The following is a 10754-nucleotide window of genomic DNA, read 5'->3' on the forward strand; positions in this document are numbered from 1 at the left end:
GGGGGGGGGGGGAAGGGGAAAAGAGTAAAAAGGAAAGAAAAGGGAAAAGAAAAGAGAAAGAAGTAAAGGAAAAAGAAAAGAAAAGAAAAGAAAAGAAAAGAAAAGAAAAGAAAAGAAAAGAAAAGAAAAGAAAAGAAAAGAAAAGAAAAGAAAAGAAAAGGAAAGGAAAGGAAAGGAAAGGAAAGGAAAGGAAAGGAAAGGAAAAGAAAAGAAAAGAAAAGAAAAGAAAAGAAAAGAAAAGAAAAGAAAAGAAAAGAAGAAAAGAAAAGAAAAGAAAAGAAAAGAAAAGAAAAGAGAAAAGAAAAGAAGGAAAAGAAAAGAAAAGAAAAGAAAAAAGGAAGAAAGAAAAGAGAGAAAATAAAAGGAAAAAGAAGGAAAAAGGGAAAAGAAAAAGAGAAAAAATGAAATAAAAAAGGAAAAGGGAAAAAAATAAAAAAATAAAAAGGAAAGAAAAAATAAAAGGGAGAAAAGGAGAAAAGAAAAAAAGGAAAAAAAATAAAAAATAAAAGGGGAAAAAAAGAAAAGGAAAGAGAAAAAATAGAAAGGGAAATAAAAAAGAAAAAGGAATAAAGAAAATAAAAAAGAAAGAAAAATTGACCCAAAGCCAGGGCGGTTCGGCTCGGTTTGGCTCAGTGCAGCTCAGCTCAGTTCGTTTGGCTCGGTTCAGCTCGGTTCGAGGGGCTCGGGGCGAGCTGGGTGCACTGCTCCTGAGCCTTTGGGGCAGCTCGTGTCGGTGCTCCGCGCCCCCCTCTGCTGTAGGATTTCTGCTCTCCCCCCTGCGCTGTTTTTTTGGGGTGCTCGAGCTCGCACTGGGATCGCCCAGACCCCCTCCTTACACCCCGCGATGCCCCCCGGGAGCCCCTAACCCCCCAAACACCATCCTGCCCCGGCGCTGGGCGGCAGCTTTTGGGGCAAACATCTCCTTTCTCTTTCTGCTCCGGTTTCCTTATCGTGCACCGCACGCTGGGCAGGCTGCTGCCGTCCCGTGCCTGCGGGCGGCCCCCCAGCAGCAGTGGGACCGTGACCCCAGTGCAGGGCTCGTGGCTTCCGAAACCAGGCTGCTTCATCACAGCCGGGCACATTCCCGAGTTCCCCTTCCTCATTCGTGTCCCTGTGAAGGGAACTCTGCCCTTCGGACCGAGCGAGAGGGACACCCAAAATTTGGCCCCCTTTAACGCTGAGCATCCCCCGTTAAGGAGCGAACGAGCCACGGAGCTACCCCTCTTTTACTCCCACGAGGCAGCCCTTACGTGGGGACATTTCCCCCTGTCCCCACGTAGGGTTTTGTTCGGGTTTGGTGCTGCTTTGGCCCCACAGCAACCGCCGGTGCTGTGGGCGAGCCCGATAATCTCCTTCCCCCCCTGGGATCAGCTGCTGGTTATCTCCCGGCAGGCAGCACCGCTGGTTTTGCCAGGGGTTATTGCACGTCTAGGGTGATTCCCTCCGTTGGGGCAGAAGGAAATTTCCCCCCCGACCCACGCGAAATGTCTGAACCGGCGGCCGAGGGATTAAATCCTGGCCAGGTGCTCCTTGCTGCCGGCAGCGCGGGTCCCCGGGGAGCCACCGTGCTGGGAATTTGCTCGGGTTCAACCCAGCCAAGGCGGCTTTAATGACACACGAGTGTCTGTGCTGCTAATTCCCTAAATAATAACCCCCAGCTTCGGCTAACCGGGGCTGTCCTCCCCGCAGGAGGGGTCGGTACCGCCCGGAGAGCAGAGGGACGTCAGGTCAGGTTCGTGTCGCTCTGCCCCAAGGGATTCAGGAGGTTTCCTGGGGAAGAAGAGAGAGAAATTCCCAGGAAAAGTCACTTGGCTCCAAGTGAGGTGTTTCGTTTGACCTACAAGATAAGACACAAAGTTCTTTTTAAGTCATTTAATATTTTATCCAAACTCTGCCCATTTCATCTTGGGTCAAGTTATTACTTATAAATAAATAAATAAATAAATAAATAAATAAATAAATCTATTAAACCAAAACTCCCCAGAGCCCTTTGGAGGGAGGACCCAAATTCATCTCCGCGGCCTCTCAGCAGATTTCTGATTCCAGGGGCCAGGAGGGGAAACTGAGGCACGGGGCCACGGCGAGGGCTTTGAACCTTAGGGTGCAGCAGCGATGCTCCGCTTCGGCCAGCTGGAGCTGCCCAAAGCCTCTGGTCCCATTGTGGGGTAAAAAAAGTGAAATATAGATTTCCTGCAAGCATTTTGTAGGATGATTTAAAAGTGGAACGTCCCAGAGCTGGCAGCACCGTGGGTGCAGGAGGAAGAGGAGGAGGCTCAGCCATGAGCTGCCTCCACGGAGCCATCCCGGAGGGGAAAGGAGCTGAAAGCAGCCGGATGGACAGGGCAGATGAAAACCACACCGCTCAACAAGGCTCCGATTTCAGCCCAGTCCCGTCTCACCCCTCCTGACCCCACAGGCTCGGTGGTGTCCATGCAATCTGTCTGTTTTTGGCTGCGGAGGATTTTGACCTCGGTCCCAGAGGAGAGCGAACAACGCCAGGTTTTTCCCTTCCCAGAGTCTCGAGCGGGTCCTGGTACAGAGCAGGGATTTTGTCCAGTCCCTTAAATGCAGGAAAAACACCCACGCTCTCCTCGGGGCCATCGGAGCCATCAGGAGCAATGGGGAGGCTGAGAAATGGGGCTGAAAGCTGGATTCGGCAATTCTGCGCCCAACCCAGTGCCGCTGGGGTGACCTTGGTGCGTGCGCTCCCGCTGCCCCGTCGGGGCACCTCCGTGTCTCCTGCCTGGCCATGGCGGCTCCTGTTACAGGGGATTTTGGGGATCAGAAGGATTTTTCCAGCTCGGTTCCTTCAAGGTGTCACAACGAGGGCTGCTCTTGGTGCCATCCTGCCCCGGGCAGCCGCCGGTTTTGGCACCGTCCCTCTCCTCGGCTGGGGATGCAGCGGGGGCGAGGGGCCGGACAGCAGACACTGCAGGGTTTGTCCCAGGGATTCCAGGCAAAATCAAAGAGAAAAAAAAAGAAAGAAAAAAAAAAATCGCATTTGCAAAAGGATGAGGAGGAGGGAACGTGCCTGCGAGGACAAGGCTGCCTTGTGAGCGGGGCTTTGTGCCTGGGTGCGCTGCTGGAGCCAGCCACAGAGCCCTGCTTGCTGGTTTTCCCAAAAACGAGGATGTGCGCCCTGGCACATCGGGGAGAGTGGCTTACAGCAGTGGTGGCTGTAGGTCTGCGAGGCTCAGGACACTAAACCACGTCCCTAAGCACCACGTCCAACCTTTCAGGAGCAGGGCAGCTGTGGGTCAGGGCAGCGTTTGTGCACAAGGACGTGTTCACACCGTCCCACACGAGGTGGTGCAGGGTTAGAGCTGGGTAGAGCCAATAATTGGTCTTTTTTTTTGGTCTTCTCTCACTTAAAATCCTGATGGGATTTGGTCGGGACACATCCCTGGTGCTCAGTTCGAGGACAGCTTCACCATTTTATGCAGCAGCTCCACGCTGGGCTCGTCCCCCGTGGCCCCCATCACCCCTCTGCAGGGTGCAACCTCAGCCCTTTGTTTCACCAGAGGTCAGGGCAGCTCGTTTGTCGGGAAATGAGGCAAATCCATTTTAATTGGATTCCTGGCCGACGGGCCGGCCCAGCGATCGTGTGTCGGTGGGGCCGTGGGCTGTCCCGGCGTACAAAGGGGCCCTTGTGCCTCCTGGCACAGCCAGGGCCGGACCCCGTATGTCTGCAGAGGCCCTTTCTGGTCCTTGTGATTCCTCTCAGCTGCTCGGTCCCGTGCAAAAACCAGCCTCGTGCAAGCATGGGCAGACCTGCTGGTGGTGGTGGTGGAGCAGCTCTCAGGGCCAGAAGGCAGGACCAGCGAGATGCCCACCATCAGCATCACAAGCAAAACCCGTGGCATTAAAAACCCATGGCATTAAAAACCTGTGGCTTTATAAACCCATCATCATCAACAACGAACCAACTTTTTCCTCCAAAGCCCGGGCAGGGACAGTCCAGAAGGTGCTGAGGACCTCTGCAGCCAAGGCCCTGCCAGTCACAGGGGCTGCTCGCTGAGGGGCACAATTCCCTTTTTTTTTTTTTTCCTCTTTCCACCCGTGTTTTGGTAGGGCCTACTTCTCGTGATCTCAGCAGAGTCACTCGTCTGGATGTTTGAACGCGGCCAGGGGTGTTGCTGCTCTGTAGCACAGGAAGCCAAATTTCTGCGTGACCCTGGTGGGAAGGGAGGCTCGGGGCATGACCTGGGCTGCCTGGGGCTTGCTGCTGACAAGGAGCAGTTTTGGTTTCCCCTCCAGGTGCAGGATGAGGATAACCAGAACCCCCTTTATCAGCTCAGCCCTCAGTCCTCCCAGCTCGGGGCTCTTGCTTGCATCCACACCCAACACAGTCACTGGAAGGAGAGGGGAAAGGTGCAAATGTGGCAGTGAAAAAAAAAATGGCACGTGCATGTCACAACGCGGCCGTGCTGGGGTCTCCTTGCCTCACTCACCTTCCCCCAGGACTTCTCACCCTGCCGTGTCCTTACAAAGTCTTTCCTTCCCCCCCAGGGTGATGGCGAACGTTACAACTCCATCCTGGACCCGAGTCCTCAACAGCTCCTCGGGGCCAGGCGGCGTGGAGGACAACACCTACAAGTGCATCTTTGACGAGGACTTCAAGTATGTCCTGCTGCCCGTCTCCTACGGCATTGTGTGCGTGGTGGGGCTCTTCCTCAACCTGCTGGCCCTCTACGGCTTCATCTTCAGGATCAAGACCTGGAACGCCTCCACCACGTACATGTTCAACCTGGCCGTGTCCGACACGCTCTACGTGGTCTCCCTGCCCCTCCTGGTGTACTACTATGCCATGGGGGACAATTGGCCCTTCGGCGTGGGCTTGTGTAAGATAGTCCGCTTCTTGTTTTACACCAACCTCTACTGCAGCATCCTCTTCCTCCTCTGCATCAGCATCCATCGATTCCTGGGCATCTGCTTCCCACTCAAGTCGCTGCGGTGGGGCCACGTCCGCTACGCCCGGCGGGTTTCGGTCGTCGTCTGGGTGGTGACGGTGGTGTGCCAGTCCCCCGTGCTCTTCTTCGTCACCACCAGCATGAGGAGGGACACCATCACCTGCCACGACACGTCCAGCAAGGACCTCTTTGGCCAGTTTGTCATTTACAGCTCGGTGATGCTGGTGCTTCTCTTCTGCATCCCTTTTCTCATCATCATCGTCTGCTACTGCCTGATGGCCCGGCGGCTCCTGCAGCCCACCTGGGGCATCTCCCGGCTGTCCCGATCCAAAAAGAAGTCGGTCAAGATGATAATCATCGTCTTGGTGGTCTTCATCGTTTGCTTTCTCCCTTTCCACGTCACTCGTACCCTGTACTACTCCTTCCGGAGCTGGGACTTGAGCTGCCAGACCCTGAACGCAATAAATTTAGCCTATAAGGTGACGCGGCCCCTCGCCAGCACCAACAGCTGCTTAGACCCCATTTTGTATTTCTTAGCGGGACAAAGGTTTATGAAGTTCGCAGGCCACAAAATGCCGGGGAAGCCTCAAAACGAGATGGCGCTGGGAATCGTGCCCAACAGTCCCCTGGGAACCAGCAACGACACGGACACGATAGCCAAGGGCGTGAAGTCCTAGCTCTGCTCCGGCACGGTGCGATGGCCACCAGGTTTGTCCCACGTGTGACGGGAGATGAGGATGCTCCAGGGCCCGTGGCTCTTGGGGTTTGTGGCATGTTGGCTTCGCACCCACTTCGGTGTGGTCTGTGATAAATGTGCACATCGCTGTTTTGGGCGTGTTTTTTTTTCAGGAAGGTGCTGGTGAGGTTGTATGGACAGACCCCGTACTTGTACCTCTTCGTCACTGAGTGGCACCTCTCCAACTGTGAGGCTGGGTGACCTTCTATCGTGGTCGCAAAATGTGCTAAAAAGTCACGCCGTGGGTATCTCGGATTGTTTTCCCAAGCAGAAACGTGCAAAAGGTCCCCTAAAGAAACGCGTCTGCCTCCCTCCAGATTCCCTGGCCCGTAATTAGCACGTGTTTATCAGGCTTGCCATGCCTTGGCAAGGGAAGAAAGGCTTTGGGGCGCCGAGGAGCGTCAGCTGTGGTTTTGATAAACAGGTCGATAAAAATGTCAAGTGCAATTCCCGCCCGCAGCGGGGACGGGACTCCGCCGGCTTTGCATCCCTGGAGAAATGCTTCCCATTAACTGGGGTGCTGCTGCTCCGTCTCACTGGGGGTTACTGGTGCCAGCAAGTGGGTCCCCTGGAGGGTCTCCGATGGGGTCATCTTCCCACCAGAGACCTGCTGCTTCTTCCCAACAACATCCACCTTTGAAAAGCTTATAGGGACCCATGGGTTTTGTCTGCTGCCTTTAGTAATCACCTCCAGATCCTTAAAAGTTAGGGGGAGCTCTTCACGGCTTGCTTTTAGCCCTCTTGTAGTGACTCGTGTTTCCAGCAAAGCAGTGAACGCCGTTGCCCAGCCCCTTGGCTAAATGCTGCCACGTCCCCGTTGCTGCTCCCTGTGATCCCAGTAATCCCAGTGCCCCTCTGGAGCCACTCGGCACATCCCTTACTCACAGCGTGGTCTTTCCCTGGGAAACTCGGGAATAAGCCCTAGAAATTTGGGAATAATTCGGGTGCTAAGCCCTGCGTTCAGAATCTATACCAATAAACATGGTGCTGAGCTTAACGCCACTCCTGTCTGGACCCCAAAGTCAGGCCAGTTCAAAGAAAGCAGGCACAAAACACATCACCGGGAGGTCCACGTGGTCTTTCTCCTTAATTACTGGGTTAGGGAGTCGAGAGCCCAGGTCCGTGGTTTCCTTGCCCAGCTTTGCCACGTGGATGCTGATTCCTCACCCCAAAAAAATGAAAAAAAATGGCCGAGTCCCAGTTTGTAAAAGCAGCCCTGGCTCTATTTTAGGGTTAAGCAAACACTTTGGGTCCCGCTTTAGAGCAGTTCCTCAGAGCTCTTCGTAGCTTCTCCTGTCCCTCCTTCCTGTGCAGTGTCTTGGGGGAGATGAAGACGTGCCACGACACAACTGGCCGGGTTCACCCGGGGTGACTGGGACCGTTCGGGGCTAACTGGGACGTTCCTGTGGTCCCGGCTCGGTGGAGTCGTGGTCCCGTGGAGCGCTCTTGTCCTGACCAGCAATGCCCCAGGAGACGAGGGAGGCGACTGTCTCGGTCCTGAGCACCATCAGCAAAGAAAAACAGGGCATTTGTAGGGTGATTCATCTCATCCCCGAGCGAGCTTTTAAGGTGGGGTTGGGCTGAGGCAGGCGTTGCACCGTGGCAGCACCTTTTTTTTCCCCGAGGAGAGCCAGGAGCCTGGCATCACGGGGAGGGTTGCAGGCGGTCACCGAGGCGAGACAAATCACGGGGAGAAGTGAACTCGACCGAAGCGCCGAGCAGGTACAAACGTTTCTCCAGGCCAGGTCTTGCCTGGCCTCCCGCCGTTGCCAAAAAGCAGCGTGAACGCCAAGTTGCGTGCTCTGAATAACTCAAGAAAACGGGCTCCAAGTTCACCCCTGCGGTCCTTGGTGAGCCCACCTTGGCTTCAGACCACCGTTTTGGGGTCCCTCCGTGGTCCTCGTCCTGCTCTGTTCTGCTGGAGAGCAGTCGGAGGGGTCCCAACTGGAAACTTATAAATATATATATATTTTTTGTTTGTTTGTCGAGGCACTAACTTATACTAAAAAACAAAAAAAAAAAGTGGGTTTTGTGACAATAACTGTACATTTTTATTTTTGTAACATGCAGGCATCTCAGATTTCTTAGAGTAAATAAATTTATTTCTACGATGAGCACTTTTCTGCTGTCCAATGTGCACCGTTGAGGGGGTACCAGGGCTAGAAGTTGGGTTGCTGTCCACACGTGGGCTCCTCAGGAGATACCTCCAGCATTTAAACTGGTCCATGGAGGAGCTGGTCACCCCAAGAGGAAGGTCTTCTCCCCCATGGGCCACGTCTTTGCTCGTTAGACACAGGAGCAGATGAGAATTTGCTTTGGTGAGAGGTTGGGGCACCCCAACACATCCCTACGGGTGACCCAAGTGGCCCTTTGGACCTCGAAAGCCACCAAGGAGGTTTCAGCCCTGTCCCTAACCCAGCCCAGAGGAGTCCTGCAGGGATCTGCAGCGTGCCCATGGGCATTTCACTGCAGGACCATACAGAGCTGCCCCATAACTGCAACAGGCTGACCCCAAACCTCAGATTTACCCCCAAAAGTTCTGGCAGGGGGTTGGGTGGTGTAGGAAATGCCTGTGAGAGCCCACTGCTCCTGCAGTCTATGCACCAAGCAAAACAACCCAAAAACTTCTCTTTGAACCTCGACCCCAGCTGTTGTCCCTTGATGTCAACGCTGTCCTGGGCCCGATACAACCAGTTCTGGCAAAAAAATAAGCAGGGGCAGAGAGAAATATAGGGGCACGGCAGGGCTTTATTAGGGCCAAAAAGCCCTGGTTTTTGTAGCATGGACAGCTGGTCTTTTTGGTTGTGTCACACATCTCCCCGGGCTCGGCGGGTAGCTTTTCCTAGGCTGCTCCTGCTGAAGCCCAGATGTTGCTGGATTAAGCCCATAATGAGTGTCTAGGTAATTAGCTTCCCGTCCCACAAAGTTCTTTCTGCTTCACCCAGCAACTCGCAGGGCCACCAACAGCTCGTGCCGGAACGAAACGTCTTGTTCTCAGAGACTTCTCGTTTTCCTCTCCAGAAACCAAAAGAGAGGGGTTTCCAGTGCCTAACCACAGTCCCCATGAACAAAAACCAACATGTTTTGTTTATTGATCTGCTTCTTGCTTCCCCGCCTGGCCCTGGCTGTGCCTCTCCCTGCCAACACAAGGAGGCTCCTAGGACAGTCGCCGCGTTTGATGCATTTATTACCAACAAACAGATTTATTACCAAACCACCTCGAAATCTGCCTTGCGATAATCAGAGCGGCTTGAATCCCTCCGTTCTCATCCCGAGGCTGATTTCTCCAGCCTTGAGATTGCTTTTGTGCCTTTTTGCTGCACGTGGTGCCCCTGCAGTGTCTCTGAGATGCAACCACAGGAAAATAATAAATAAATAAATAAATAAATAAAACTCCTGGTTTTCAGCCTGGATTTCAGAGTCCCACCCCAGGGCGAATGCCATGAGGATGAAGGGCTTGCACGTGAACAGCTTTCACTCGTGGGCTTTCCAGCATCACACCCAGGCTTTTCCTGCCGTAATTTCTCTGCAGCTCCTGCCAGCACTGACTCATGCGAGTCACTAAACCCAGGAATGAGAATTAAGCAAGAATCATATCCCCGGACGGGGAGCACGGAGGCTGCGGAGCGACTTCAGAGAAACAAAAAGAAACCCAAAACCCCCCACTTTTTCTAAATGCCTCTTGGCACGGGGAGCAGGAAGAGAAAGTTCGGAGCCCTGCTGGGCCGCTGCCAAGCCAAGCGCCCCGCCGTGTGGCATGGGTGGGAGTGGGGCTTTTGGGGGGCTCCGCTGGCCCTTCCCAACATGTCTGGGGAAGCAGAGCAGGGCTGTGCCTTACTGTGAGCTGCTCGGCATGCCCTCTTGTTTCAGGGAGCCCTGGTTCATGTGCCTTCTGGCTTTCCTCTCCGAGGCTGGCTTTTTCTAAGGGACAAGTCTGGTCGTCTCCCCCCCCCGAATCGTTTCTGAACCCGTCGGCCGATTCAACAGAGGAACAAATCCCCCGTGGTTTTCTGCTCCTACAAGTTTCTTAAGAAAATAAAAATAAAAAAAATAAAAATAAAAAAAAAATAAATAAATAAAGCAGCTTGCTAGGGGAAGGAGAAAGAGCCGAAGGAGCCCTCACCCAGCTCAACCCTTATATTAGACATCAAAGAATCCACACCCACAGCCCTGATGCCTGCGGTGGCTTGGGACGGCGCTCAGTGTGCCATCAGGGAAGGGGGACAGATGGGGTCCCAAAGGTGACCAGGGGACCAGCAGTGGGCTCAGACCAATAGGGGAGATTCCCAAACTCATCGTTAGTGCAGAAATTCCCCCAAACCCAAGGCACCATTTTTTGGGGGGAAAAACAAACAAACAAACAAACAAAACACAGCAAACAAACCGGCGGTGTCTGAAATAACAGCCGGCTTTGTTGGGAGTTTATTTTAAGGCTCTCAGAGGTTTAACACCGGTATTTGCCGACACCCTGGCAAATAAATGGGAAGCCTGAAAGGTTCACTTGAAATGTCTTTTTTTCTTTCTTTTTTTTTTTATTTTTTTCTTTTTTTATATATATTTAAAGACCTACAATTCTCCAAATCCTCCGGCAGTGCGATGAGCCACAAGGTCTCAGCTCTCTGCCGGAGGATACAGGCTCAGAGCTGAACCAGCTCCTGCTTCTCAGCCAAGGACTTGCTGAACCAGCCCCTAAATCCCCCAAATTTACATCAATATGCAGCTTTCCTTTTTCTATGGCTTTTTTTTTTTTTTCCAGCTTTTTTTGTCCTTTTTTCTCCCCCCCCTGAGAGAAAAGAGCTACCGCCACCTCCTGAAACCCAAAACTTTTGCCCTGCCCCGTTTGTCATTTTGGGATAAAACTGTCTTTATTTATTTATTTATTGTTTATTTATTTGTTTATTTATTTGTTTGTTTATTTGTTTATTTTTGGAGGAAAAGCATTTTGCTTTTGCTGAACACTTAATTTTCCTCCAAAATGAAGGGAGATCTCAGGACATTTTCACACTAACACGCCTGACAGCTTTTAGAGCTCAAGGAAACGGTGTTGAAATGATGAGTGCAAAAATAAAATAAAATAAAATAAAATAAAATAAAATAAAATAAAATAA

General features: G+C 52.5%; 1 protein-coding gene across 2 annotated transcripts in view; it reads left to right on the forward strand.

The window, feature by feature from the left end:
* Positions 1-7760, forward strand: part of P2RY2 (purinergic receptor P2Y2) — a 22924-nt gene extending 15164 nt beyond the window's left edge. The window contains exon 2 of one of the 2 annotated variants that reach the window (XM_035344057.1): positions 4510-7760. In XM_035344057.1, the coding sequence (XP_035199948.1) occupies positions 4514-5587 (1074 nt within the window). In that variant the 5' untranslated portion in view covers positions 4510-4513 and the 3' untranslated portion in view covers positions 5588-7760. Of the gene's footprint in view, positions 1-4506 lie in introns of both variants that reach the window. The other variant, XM_035344049.1, reaches the window with a different exon arrangement.
* The last annotated feature ends 2994 nt before the right edge of the window (positions 7761-10754 follow it).

The sequence above is a fragment of the Oxyura jamaicensis genome, chromosome 1, assembly GCF_011077185.1.
Source record: "Oxyura jamaicensis isolate SHBP4307 breed ruddy duck chromosome 1, BPBGC_Ojam_1.0, whole genome shotgun sequence".
Lineage (NCBI taxonomy): Eukaryota > Metazoa > Chordata > Aves > Anseriformes > Anatidae > Oxyura > Oxyura jamaicensis.